This window comes from Anabrus simplex, chromosome 3 (genome assembly GCF_040414725.1).
Source record: "Anabrus simplex isolate iqAnaSimp1 chromosome 3, ASM4041472v1, whole genome shotgun sequence".
NCBI classification, from domain to species: domain Eukaryota; kingdom Metazoa; phylum Arthropoda; class Insecta; order Orthoptera; family Tettigoniidae; genus Anabrus; species Anabrus simplex.
The window spans coordinates 357,429,831-357,444,244 of NC_090267.1; the positions used below are offsets into that span (position 1 = coordinate 357,429,831).

Consider the following 14,414-nt stretch of genomic DNA (forward strand, 5'->3'; position numbering starts at 1 on the left):
TACCACCGGACTGAGCCAGGATCGAACCTGCCAAGTTGGGGTCAGAAGGCCAGCGCCTTAACCGTCTGAGCCACTCAGCCCGGCAACTCCTGTTTAGTGGTCATTGTATGTTGGGCCGGAGACCTCGTATAAAATGCCATTAGGTGAGCTGCCCGTGTTCAATGTGGTTGGTAACTAAAGGCTTGGTTCATATCCTCATTTGAACTGCCCTGGATCCCTTTATCACCAGCTGTCATTACTGGATGGCATATTTCGTACACCCTGTAAACTATTTATTTACGGTGTAATAGGATCACTTTGATATACAGGGTGGTCGGAAACAACGTGAACTCGGTATATGAGCGTTAGAGAGTTGGTCATACTCGTTAATAATTTGGAAACATTAATTCGATATCTCGCGCAGTTGTCATTTTATCAGCTGCTGAAATTAGCCAATCGGATCGCTTCGTGGGCGAATTCAAATGGCCTTTTCGAAGCGGTATTGCTATATCTCCACGTGCCTTAAGATCGGTTTGAGACTACCAACCTAAACAAAAAAAGGAAATAAAGGAACTTCATCCGGGGAGTGATTTGAACACAGGCCTCTGAGCTGGCACGATCGTGTCATAGCAAGTAGGCTACGGTGACACCGGGTGAAACTCTCGGTGTGTTTGTGTTTTATGCTGATTTTTCGGCATGGCCCTCAAGCCGGTCTAAGACTCGTGCAGATGTACCAGCACCGAGGGCTAGTGGATGCTCAAGCACGGGCTCATCGAGCCACAGTGGTCAGTCGGTTCATTGATACACATGGCACGGTTTGGGCGACATGTTCTGCGGGCATGAACTGTTTTGAAAATGCACGGCGTGAACCAAATAGAACAATTGTCCACCGTCCTAATGCTCCTGCTAACATTCTGCAACTGACTGTAACTGCTATCTAGTAGTGGAATAATATGCCCCAAAACAAGTTGGAATGTGTGATATTGAATATTACTTCTTGGGTTTAAGCATGCCTCAGGACCCGAGGTGGATGTATACAGTACTTATCTGCCAAACAACGAATGACACATTTGTGTTTAAAATCCCACATTATGAACTTTGTGCTTTTGTTGTGTTTCTGTTGCTTTTGCTCAGCTGACTGGATGTTTTCTTTCTCAGCTGACTGGATGTTTTATTTATTCATACCCTTCGTAATGTACAATGTTCGTACATACACACAAGAAAATAAAAGTGCACTAAACCGGAATATGCAAAACTCTTCTTGAGCACTATACTACAATGGATTTCGCAATGCTCAGCCTACCAGCTTTGCAGATAAGGCAGACGCGTTCCTCACAGTGGCTCCCAACAATCAGTGATAGCTGATTGTGTGTGCATTTCTGCGCTATGCTGCAATAAATGACTTAACGAAACATTTATGACCGAAGCAGAGGTATAAATTCTCCTTTAAGCAGTCTAATATACTGATTGAAGCTGCTATCCAAAAGTAGGATAATCCGCCCAAAACAAGTTGGATTCTTGTTTCATTCGTGCGCCTATTTCTATTATGATATGTCTACAACTTAGTACTAGTACTGAGCTTACCTTTTAAATAAATCGCTACTACACTGTCTTTTATTCAGAAATACCAGAGATGTAGCCGAAATAATACTATCCTTATCAAAACTTGCAATTATTTTTAAGAGTAAATGTACTATTATAATGTATCAGCTCCATAATAAATATAGTCTGATATATGCTCTTCAGTTATAGATATGTGACAACTTTACTCATAATATATTAATTAATTAATTATTTAATCAATTACTTCAAAGTAATACCCCACAATGAGGCGAAAATATGTTTTCTTCTGGATTAAGATGAAGGTATGGTATACTGTCCTTAAGAATGATATTGCCAGTTGATATAAATCAAATAATAATTTTATCACGAGAAATTAATTTTTGATTCCAGATGCCGAATCAAACATTTAATAAGTGGTGATAATGTTCTTAATGTGCCAGAAGGTAACGCCACGGAGATATCTCACTCAAAACACTCACAAATATCACGGGTTTGAGTCCAGAATCGGACTCACTCTTTGGAAGCAGGGTGTCAATAGCTAATCGACTGATATTGGTGCGAATGGAACGCAGGTTACCACGAAGAAGAATGGACTCGACCATGGAGAGGAGAAGGAGACCTTGAGACCATATACAGAATTACCTCTCAATGGTTTAACGCTGTTTCGAGGTAATAAGTGTAGAAGCAAGGACCAGAATTGTTATAGTTGTATAATTTGTTATTTCACAGAGGCTTGCAGAGTGAAAGCTAATTTGATATTGTGAGGATGAATTTTCTTTTTAAAGTACAAATAAGTTAAAATATTAGCCCCTTGTTTGTTAAGTTAACCTCACTTTACATTCAGTTCCCTCACGTTTCCTCTCTACTAACGTATCTTTCACAAACACTAATTTAATTAATATACTATGCATATTGTAGCGAAGTATACAACAAAGAATGCTAATTAAATTGTGTCTATATGCACTAACAAACTTACATGAAAAATAAGTTCTAAAATTGTGGGAAAAATTAATGTAAATTGATCGGATAATTTTTCCCTCACGTTAAGAATATCCTTAAAGATATTTAGCTAATGTCTCTACAACAGAATAGAAAATATTACGTAAATTCGTCAAATGTTTAGTAGAAAATACTTATATATCTGAATGAAGTACCACAAATTTAAAAGGAAAATATAGAAATATGTAATTTTTTGTGAACTTTGTGAAATAACTACTTATATCTAGTGGACGTACACTGGAGCATTTCATTATTAGTTCAGATTATATTGCTGGATAGTGCGGTTATATAAATGAAATTCCGATGAAGTGAGATATGTTCTTCACAAGATGTTCAGCGAAGCGAAAGTGCTAATGAGACTTGGAATAACAATAAGAAAGATCGAGTATAGATATCAAACTACCTGTAAGAGAACTGAGGTGTAGTGCAGTATGTGGCAAAACAAGAAGTACTGAAATTACAAACATGCTCCGAACATCACGCTACGTCAATATAACGAGAAAAGTGATGACGGCAGCACGAATCTAACACTGCGTCCCTAAAGCATATGTTGAAAATGTGCACCTTCCTGTCTCACGCGTTGTTCATAACGGCCCTGTAGATAGTCGAACATGTTGATAAACACAGGTTCCCGCAAGGGCAGATAAAATTATTGTATCTTCTCTCGAAATTCGTAAGCATTACCAGGTGCGTCATCTGACCGGAAAACTGATTCTTTCAACATGTCTTACATGTACAGTAGGCATCGGGGGGAGTGAGATCCGGAGGGTGGGAAGGTAAGCGATATCCAAGGTGGTGTTACATAAGGGCAAGTGCCCTCCTCGTGGCGTGGTCGTTAGCTCCATCTTGCTGCGTCCATTCTCGTTGCAGAGGCAGGTTTCTGGCGAGATTCAGTACTGTTTGATGTTCAGAGCATGTTCGTAACCTCAGCACTGTTTGCTTTGCTACATACTGTAGTAGTTGTGCTTCGTAAGTTTTCATTATTTTATAATTAATTTTACTTACAGTAATCGTAGATCCTTGCAGCCCTCCAATTCAGGAATACGAGTTAGCTTGTTAGATTTCATAACCCTGAAACAAAACAAGACATTTTATTGAAATAAGAACAGAATAAAAAAAGATGAAAACGTGTCAGGAAGCAATGCGTTTTGAAAACATAATATATACCAGGGGTAAGGAAAGACCGATCATTGCTACAGAATTTCATCTTCAGGCAGAATACATGAATGAGTGATTTTAAAACTGAATGTCGAAGGTGAAAAGAGACAAAAGTTGGACACATGTAAGTAATTAATTGTATATTTAATAAAGAATATCAGAACCATGGCATGTGGTATATATTGTGAATAGCTCTGAAATAATATTTATAGACGTACACATCCGAGAAGAACTGCCTGTTAGGAGTACATATTCTGTTATGAGATCCGATCCAAAGTGCTCGGGAAATGTGCAGGTAAACAAATGATCCCTCTTTACGTTGTTAGTTATCACGAATTCCAACAATATCAAACAAGCCACCCTTGTTGCCATATTTCTCACGTAGATCAAATATATCAATTGGATACAGAAGACTGTAGTGTAGAAGGAACAGGACACGATTATGAGCCATACACAGTGCCAATACGATTAAGATAGCTTTGGAAGAGTTGAACAGCCGGCTAGAAAAGCCCTGTCACATAAACGCGGCCATAATTTACGTAAAGAGAAAGGACGACCGCAGAAAACAAGTTATGGTAAATTTTCGTTTGTAAATCGAGGAATTGATACCTGGAATGCGTTGTATTCAGGTCTTAGAGCTTTTCTCCAAAATACAGAAAGCATCAAGAAAATCCTCTAATATTCTGTAAATTTTAAGTAGATTTATGTGGTGGTATTTTAAGAAAATGTTAAGCTAGTAGTAAGTCTTTTTACCACTCAGTCTTGTGTTAAGGCACTGGATATATTTATCTGTGACTTCTATCATAAGGCGAACCCTGAACTACTTGTTAGGCAACCCGCAAAGCAAGGAAACATCACGTAGTTCGGAATGAGTCTGTAGGGGGAGACACAAGCGGACAATGAGTGCGCTGTTAGTTGCTGATTCTTAGACAAATACGAAATACGGTTTATACGTACTGTACTTGAGACTACAGCAAACAAATAATAAATTACTAATTTTTTATTTTTATTTTTATATATCCACTGTATGAAAGGTTGAAGGACGAATGGACACTGATCTCCCGCAGTGCCATCTGTTGTAGTTTGAGCGAAAGTCATAGAACAGTAAATTCCCAATAATTTATTAAGCGATTAAAAAAAAAGTGCTATGCTATACTCTACTTGTAATGGGATATTTTGTAAATCTGTGAGAATTTCTGGCTTGATTTTTGTTACGCTACAATTAACGGAGTAATAAATATTTTCAGTATAATTCGTATATGACCGCTTCTAATTATTGTTGCGTGTCATATAAGTAATTCTCAGTTTTCAAATACGGTATCTCTTTTGTTATTGTTCTTTTTATAATGTGAAATTTATTGGATTTATACATTTACTGTAATATATTTTCAAGTAATGATTGTTCTATTTTGTTGTTAATATTTATGTTTAACTTAAATGTGTTACTAAATCATCGTAAGCAGAAAGTTTCATTACGATATCGACCCATTGCAATATATTTGTTAATAATAATCACGGAATGTGTATGTGTTTCTCTACGTAAACGATCTACGCTACTTCTGGTGAGTCTACACATGGAATGCGTATTTTAAATGCACTGTAGATCCCCAGTTGTTCATTAAGATCTTCGTACGGGAGAGTAGAGCAGGTCAAACAATTGTAGGCGACAAAATTATATCGATATTAGAGGGAGTATGACTGCTCCGAATAACTTAGCATTGCAAATGCTGATACAGATACAGACCTTCCACAATATCTATATCACAGGAATGAATCTAAAAATCTTAAAGGTCGACGGCCCTCTATATTAGAAGCCGAATGCTTAACTATTCTTAATAATGGCAATACATGAGAAAAGCATACTATATTTTGCAATTGCTGTCAGTAAAAGTATCAGCAACAGAAGAACTGGGTTAAAAGAAATCCACTTCTTAAAGCAAGACCACGCAGAAACACCTGCGTTAGGAACTGGATACAGCAGTTAGATATAATAGAGATGAGTTTTTTTGTATTTATTTATTTATTTATCGTATGGCATATATATATATATATATATATATATATATATATATATATATATATACAATGAAGCAAGTACATTATAGTCTAATGTCCAAAGATGTTATCCATTCTAGAGCCTCTGTGTTGGCCTCTAGAAAATCAAACCAATCTCCAGGGTAGGCTCTTCTGCTACACTCCTTTACAATGTGTTCGGTGGTTTGAAAAGGAGCACGACAGTCACACTTGGGGGATTGTATCTTTCCCCATTTATACAGGGACGCAGCACAGACACCATGACCACATCGAATCCTATTAAGGATGGTCCAAGTACTTCTTGGGAGATCAGACCTCGAATTAGGAGGGAAGAAAGGCCAGAGATGTTCACCTGTTTTTGACATCCAATCTTCCTTCCATTGGGCATAGGGGTTGAAATTGTCTTCTGTGAGATTCTGAGCGTACTTAACTGGCGGATGTCTAGATTTCAACCGGTTCCTCTGAAGGTTAGGAATATTGGAGTGGATGGGCAAGTCAGAGTTCTCATTTATCTTGGAGTATTCTCTCAACAGTGCTTATGCTCTACGGAATGAAGGAGGCATGATGTTGCTCAAGACAGGAAGCCAGTGGGTAGGAGTTGATCTTATTACACCTGAAATAATCCTAATTGTGTTGTTGAGTTGAGTGTCCACAAGTTTCACATGGCAGCTGTTGATCCACACAGGAGCATAATATTCTGCTAATTGCTTTACGTCGCACCGACACAGATAGGTCTTATGGCGACGATGGGATAGGATAGGCCTAGGAATTGGAAGGAAGCGGCCATGGCCTTAATTAAGGTACAACCCCGGCATTTGCCTGGCGTGAAAATGGGAAACCACGGAAAACCATCTTCAGGGCTGCCGACAGTGGGGCTCGAACCCACTATCTCCCGATTACTGGATACTGGCCGCACTTAAGCGACTGCAGCTATCGAGCTCGGTATAATATTCTGCCGCAGAGAAAACTAAACCAAGGGCAGAACATCTCAAGGTAGTTGTAGAAGCACCCCAGGTTGTACCACACAACTTCTGCAGAATGTCGTAACGACTCCTAATCTTTGCTGCTGTATTTACTAGATGTTGCCTGAAGGAGAGTGTCCGATCTAATGTTACACCTAAGTACTTTGGGTTATTATTGTGTCTGAGGACCTTACCGTTAAAAGACACTTGGAGAGTGTAGTTTGCCATTTTGTTATTTAGATGAAAGCAGGACACCTGTTTTGCTGGTGTTTGGTTGGAGTCTCCATTTTCGGAAATAGTCACTAAGAATGGAAAGGTCATCAGTTAAAATGTTCTCCGTTTCTTTCAGGTTACTATGACTTGTAGCTAAAGCTATATCATCAGCATAGCAAAATTTTCTAGATTTCGTTGGTGGCAAATCTGATACATACAGATTGAACAGGAGAGGAGCCAAGACTGATCCTTGAGGGACACTATTGTTCAATCTTCTCAGCTTGCTAGTCCTATTCCCTAGAACAACCTGAAAGAGTCTATTATTAAGCATGTTTCCAATTAATTGTACCGTGGTTTTGCATGGTAATACCTGAAGAAGTTTATACAGCAGCCCTTCTCTCCAAACCGTGTCATAAGCAGCATAAAGATCCAGAAAAACAGAAGAGGTTTTCAACTGTTGCTGAAAACCTGCTTCAATGCATGTTGTGAGTGCAAGAACTTGGTCACAACAGCTACGATTCTGCCTAAAACCAGCATGGTCAACGGGAATATGTTGATTAATTATAATGCTAATTCTGTTGTATAGTAGTCTTTCAAGGAGTTTATAGCAACATCTGAGGAGAGCGATTGGTCTGTAGCTTTGTGGTATATCTTTTGGTTTGCCAGGTTTCAATATGGCAAGGATTTTAGTCTTCTTAAACTCCTTAGGAAGAATACCTATCTGAAGTATGTGTGTAAAGAAGCACGTCAACCACCTTCTCGCATTCCGTCCCATATTTACGATAAATTCAGGATGCATTCCATCAAAACCTGGTGCCTTACCAACTTTCATGTCTTTTAATGCTGTATCAACCTCATCAATCGTGAAGGCTTCAGAGTACTCGGAAGAGGTTGGAGAGGTACGTTTAGGCATCCTTAGGTTATTTTTCACCGTTTTTGTATTTTTTTATCTTTAGTAACCCTTGAAGTTAAAACAATATGGGAGGTTATTTTGTTTGGTGAGATAGTTGACTTCTCTCTAACTCCTGTTGAACTTCCTCCAAGTTTTCTCAATAGGTTCCAGGCTTCTCTACTGGAATGAGATAAATCCAAGTTACTAACTGTTTCTGTCCATTTCTGTCTACGATTTTCATCCAGACACCGTAATAGCTCCTCACCAGTCGTATGGGCACCTGTTTCAAGAACATCTTTGTATAGGGCATCGCTCTGTTCACTCCATCCAAGAACATATTCTTTCCTGCAGCCTCTTGGGATGTACTTTTTGGCTACAGATTTCACAAGCCCTACAAATCTCTGATAATTATCGCTGGTTGCCGGAATCCATCTGATGCATTTGTCCAGCTCTTCAGAGAATTTCGTCCAGTTTGCCTTTTTAAAGTTCCAGCGTGGGCGTGGGAAAGATCTAATTAAGGGAACAGAGATGCCCATCTCAAGGAAGATTGGTCTGTGTTGACAATTTGGGAAGTCCCCCAAAACATCTCTCATCATGGGTAGAGGGTTGCCAGCAGAGTCACATGTGACGAAACAGAGGTCTGGGTTGGACTCTCGCTCCCAAGCAGCAGATCTAAACGTGCCTTTGTCTTTTGCATCAAATATAAGATGTACATTTTGGTCTTCTGACCATTCTACTAAAGCTATGCACCAATCATCGTTTCTTGCATATTTCCAAGTTTCATGATGGCTGTTGAAGTCGCTAGCATAGATAGTTGGGTGTCTTGCATGTGGAAGAGCTGGGGTTGGCCAGCAGATGGCTGGAGGTTTGTAGATATTTACGATTGTTACATCTTGCAGTTTTATTGTTACAGTATGAATATTATTAATTGTACTAGATGATATGAATTCAACCAGCTCCAAGTTGTTACGGGCATATCTAGCAATACCATATACATTGTCAAAGGTAGCACCAATAATACTATAACCATAAATCTTCTCTCTCTTGCTTAGTTCATCTTCTGTAGCAGCATGTGTTTCTTAGCTGCCTCTGTGGATCAGTGGTAGAGTGTCGGCTTCCGGATCCCAAGATAGCGGGTTCAAACCCGGCAGAGGTAGTCGGATTTTTGAAGGGCGGAAAAAAGTCCATTCGACACTCCATGTCGTACGGTGTCGGCATGTAAAAGATCTCTGGTGATACATTTGGTATTTACCCGACAAAATTAAATCTCAGCCATAGACGCCCAAGAGAGATCCGGTTTACTCTGTCTGCCATCTAGCGGACCTAGAGTAAAACGGAACGTCGAAATTGACGAGCAGACAGCCAGATGGCGTCAAATCGAAATGTCTGCACACGGTAGCTGAGGCCATACGATTATTATTATTATTATTATTATTATGTGTTTCTTGAATGAGTACCAGATCAATGTAATTATTACGTAGCAATTTTGACAAAACGTCATACTTAGATCTACTGATACCTTCAAAATTCAGTTGGCAAATTTTAATACCATGTCCAAGCTTTCTAGTCAATTGGCTCTTAAAAGAGCCGTTGAGTGGATTACTTTGTACAGTTTGCATATTTGCTGGGAGATCTTTAGAAGATAGGCCCAGCAGCCAATGTTGTTGCTTCCTTAGCACCACCCGAGGTCACGTGTAGGACTTTCTAAGGTTTAACCTATGGACGTGAAGCAACAGTATCGTTAGCCGATTGCTAAGTACTGCTTGCAATTATTGTTACGTGTCTTGCAAGTAATTCTTAACTAATTTTTAAGTACATGGATAAGCCTTATAGCAACGATGGGATAGGACAGGGTTAGGACTACGAAGGGAAATTTTTCGTCTCACTAACTGATTTCACGGTTTTATGGAGACGCCGAGATGCTAGAATTTTGTTCCGCATTGTCCCGCAAGAGTTCATTCACGTGCCAGTAACTCTACCAACACGAGGCTGCCATATCTGAGCACTTTCAAATACCACCGGACTGAGCCAACCGAGTTAACCATATCGGCTGCGAAGGACCCAACCGTAATAAATCAGCAGTTTATATACCCTCGTGGAACATTCGAGACCTTTCATGAATGATAACACCCGCCCACAAGCTTTTTATTGGACGGCCAAAAGATTACATGTCAAAACAGGAGAAGAAAACCAGGATTGGTGGAAAATTAATTACAGAAATTTACGATTGGCCAGTTTCAAAACTGGCGGAAAGAACGGATTAACCTTGCCAACTTAAACAATGGTTGAAAGAAATTTAATAAAGAACAAACTTATAAATACTAAATTTCTTCAAAAATCTTCTCTCTCTTGCTTAGTTCATCTTCTGTAGCAGCATGTGTTTCTTAGCTGCCTCTGTGGATCAGTGGTAGAGTGTCGGCTTCCGGATCCCAAGATAGCGGGTTCAAACCCGGCAGAGGTAGTCGGATTTTTGAAGGGCACTTCGCACTAGGGTGCATAATAGTAGTTCTTAAGTAGTGTCATCTAGAAGAGAATTTTCACACTTCTTGCTACAGAGAAAACAAAAATGAATCGAAACTGACACAGTTCAGAACACTTCAAAATTTATAGTAATGACATCTTCTGATAAACTTTAGAATTAACATGGTTGTTAGAGTTCAGGCTTCCTCCAGTAGAGGAGTTTCAACTGGCGCAAAGTTTGAATTAGCGGAGCGGAGGTGTACCGCCCGGTGCAATAATAATAATAATAATAATAATAATAATAATAATAATAATAATAATAATAATAATAATAATAATAATAATAATAATAAACGAGATAAAGGTTCTCCCGGACAAAGTGAGAAGAACTTGCGCAAAGTGGTCTGAGGAGAGAAAAACCGCATTCTCCACCATGATGCAATGTATGTTATGTATGTTCAGTCTTCAGCCCTAAGGGTGGTTGTATCCTCAACAGCTCTGCTATCAGCTGTCATAGATGGCCTAGGCATCACTGAAGAGGCATACTAGTGAAATGAGGAGTGAGGTAGTTTCCCGTTGCTTTCCTCACCGAGCCAGAAGTTGCTATTACATATGTTTGCCAAGCCCACTGAAACGCATGCACCAACCGACCCTATGAGCAATATTTTCACACCATTTTTAGCAGGGATTGGCTGCAGAAGGATGGCATTACTAGCATCGCTCATACCTCAGTCACTTTCATATTGTCAAAGCCAAGAGTAAGACTGAGACAGATCAATGAAAGTAACAAAATTGCTCTAGCCCATACCAGAAGACATAGTGCACTGTAAACACTAGGTCCTGCCACAAAGGCAACAAGATGAAATACACTGACTGACAGAGCAAATGCAACACCAAGAAGGAGTGGTCAGAACTTTATGCCAATTGCAGGGTAGACTGACGTCACTGAGGTATGCTCATGATGTGAAATGCGCCGCTGTGCTGCGCACGTAGCGAACGAGAAATGGGACACGGCGTTGGCGAATGGCCTACTTCGTACCGTGATTTCTCAGCCGACAGTCATTGTAGAACGTGTTGTCGTGTGCCACAGGACACGTGTATAGCTAATAATGCCAGGCCGCCGTCAACGGAGGCATTTCCAGCAGACAGACGACTTTACGAGGGGTATGGTGATCGGGCTGAGAAGGGCAGGTTGGTCGCTTCGTCAAATCGCAGCCGATACCCATAGGGATGTGTCCACGGTGCAGCGCCTGTGGAGAAGATGGTTGGCGCAGGGACATGTGGCACGTGCGAGGGGTCCAGGCGCAGCCCGAGTGACGTCAGCACGCGAGGATCGGCGCATCCGCCGCCAAGCGGTGGCAGCCCCGCACGCCACGTCAACCGCCATTCTCCATTCTTCAGCATGTGCAAGACACCCTGGCTGTTCCAATATCGACCAGAACAATTTCCCGTCGATTGGTTGAAGGAGGCCTGCACTCCCGGCGTCCGCTCAGAAGACTACCATTGACTCCACAGCATAGACGTGCACGCCTGGCATGGTGCCGGGCTAGAGCGACTTGGATGAGGGAATGGCGCAACGTCGTGGTCGTGTTCTCCGATGAGTCATGCTTCTGTTCTCTCAGTGATAGTCACCGCAGACGAGTGTGGCGTCGGCGTGGAGAAAGGTCAAATCCGGCAGTAACTGTGGAGCGCCCTACCGCTAGACAACGCGGCATCATGGTTTGGGGCGCTATTGCGTATGATTCCACGTCACCTCTAGTGCGTATTCAAGGCACGTTAAATGCCCACCGCTACGTGCAGCATGTGCTGCGGCCGGTGGCACTCCCGTACCTTCAGGGGCTGCCCAATGCTCTGTTTCAGCAGGATAATGCCCGCCCACACACTGCTCGCATCTCCCAACAGGCTCTACGAGGTGTACAGATGCTTCCGTGGCCAGCGTACTCTCCGGATCTCTCACCAATCGAACACGTGTGGGATCTCATTGGACGCCGTTTGCAAACTCTGCCCCAGCCTCGTACGGACGACCAGCTGTGGCAAATGGTTGACAGAGAATGGAGAACCATCCCTCAGGACACCATCCGCACTCTTATTGACTCTGTACCTCGACGTGTTTCTGCGTGCATCGCCGCTCGCGGTGGTCCTACATCCTACTGAGTCGATGCCGTGCGCATTGTGTAACCTGCATATCGGTTTGAAATAAACATCAATTATTCATCCGTGCCGTCTCTGTTTTTTCCCCAACTTTCATCCCTTTCGAACCACTCCTCCTTGGTGTTGCATTGTCACTGTCAGTCAGTGTGTTACTGGAAATATAGAAAAGCTGACAAATATTAACTTTGGTCTTAAGCGATCGGAACGGTTTGTAAAATCATTTTTAATGGTTAAGTCAGAATTAATGTATTTTCTATGGTAGACTAACTATTGTCTCATGTCATATTTCTGTACGAAGTTATGAAGAAGAATCTTTAATTTTAATTTGGTCGCAACTTTTTATGTAACAGTGTTTTCATGGTCTGTAGCGCTGAGAGGTAAATTAAATTATTAATGTCATAAACAAGTGAGGTCTGCGTCCAAAATGAAATTCCTGCCATCTCAGCCGTGATGATGCAAACAAGATCAGTGGGGCTGGCGCTAACACGATCTTGTACAGCTGTTGACTCGACTGCCAGTGTGCAAGCTAGGAAACAAGTTCTCTAGGCAACACAGGCTAGAATTCCTTCAAGTTTCAAATGTCCACTGCAGGGTGACTAGGAGTTGAGCAGTATCCAACACACATATGTACAGGTTCAAGGATCTGTAAGGGTTGTTAAAATGAGACATAGATTTCTGTCTTGAAATTTATACATAGGTCTACACCAGAGGTGCTCACGGTGGGCATTTCGTCCCGCGGGCACACAGTACTGTAAGCGGGTGGGCGATTAGCATATGGTATTCAGCCAGTGTCGTCATTACGTCACACTCGATCACCGCAGCGATACCCAAGTTTGAAATGGAGGCAGAAATTAATGAAATAAATCCACCTCATTTTCCATTCATGTTCTTATTTATTTATGTTTATTGCAGTTCATGTATTTTAACCGGATACAATAAAGGGTTAGGCCAACAACCTCAAATATTTTTACACTGTATATAATGAATTACAATTTTCATTATTAAATTTATCGTAGCTTGTACACCTAAATCCTGTATCTTTGTAAATTGCAAAACAAAAATATAACGTGTATCTTTTCTTTGAATGTATAAATAAAAGAAAATAAAACTGACTGATTAAATGGAGCACAGTGTTAATCAAACCGGAATATGTTGAAAAGGTCTGTTTTTTTGCCTATCATTTTGTTTTGTTTTTTGTACTGTCCCCCAATCAACAGAGAAGGAGAGTTTCGTAGTCACAATCGAATGTCGCTGCCTCACTTCCCTGCAAAGTGTGTTCGCTGTCTCGCCTCACTGTGACGTATGGTTGCTACGTAAGCTGCCCACATTTACGTCAGGCCCGCCCGGTCGCCCTGGGCTTGCCTCACTATATCAAAAAGATAGTATAACGTTGATATTTCGAGAAGAACCTACAGGCATCTCTTCCAACACTGAAGAAATTTTTCCCATATCCTCCAGAATGAAGGACGCTGGTTACTGGTTGAACCACACTTCCTCAGCATGAAAAACCGCATGATCGGTCGTAAAACGCTCACCCTTCAGGACTGTATTCACCAGACCAAAGATGTGATTGTCGCAAGGGGGATATGATGGGTGTAAGGCGGTTGATCCATAACACCTCAGCGCGAAAATCACCGATTGTTCAGGGTTTCCTTGACAGTGCACTTGAGTTACCGAAGGGCACAAGTACACTCCCTGATAGTTTCCTTGTCAATGTTCCTTCTTTCCAGAAGAACTGAATCATGCCACGTTTATTCTTTTGAACGTAAACACGAATGCTGCTTCAGTTCCCTCTACTTAGCAGACACGTTTGTCAGAATGACCACGTTCTGAGTTGATAATACCAACACCAAACCATGCAGTATTCTGCTACTTCGTGGTTGCGAGTCACACTCTATTAGCGGAACATTCTTATGCATGTACCTCCCGCTCTCTTGCAGCATGTAGAAGGATTCAATAACCTGTTGACAAGTCGATGGTGACATTAAAGACTTCCACTGCAT

At 41.2% G+C, this 14,414-nt stretch overlaps 1 protein-coding gene across 1 annotated transcript in view; it reads right to left on the reverse strand.

The window, feature by feature from the left end:
• rk (rickets) overlaps positions 1-14,414 on the reverse strand; it is an 824,128-nt gene that overhangs the window by 113,070 nt on the left and 696,644 nt on the right. The window contains exon 10 of the mRNA XM_067144502.2: positions 3,547-3,612. Within this exon, the coding sequence (XP_067000603.2) occupies positions 3,547-3,612 (66 nt within the window). The remainder of the gene's footprint in view (positions 1-3,546; positions 3,613-14,414) is intronic.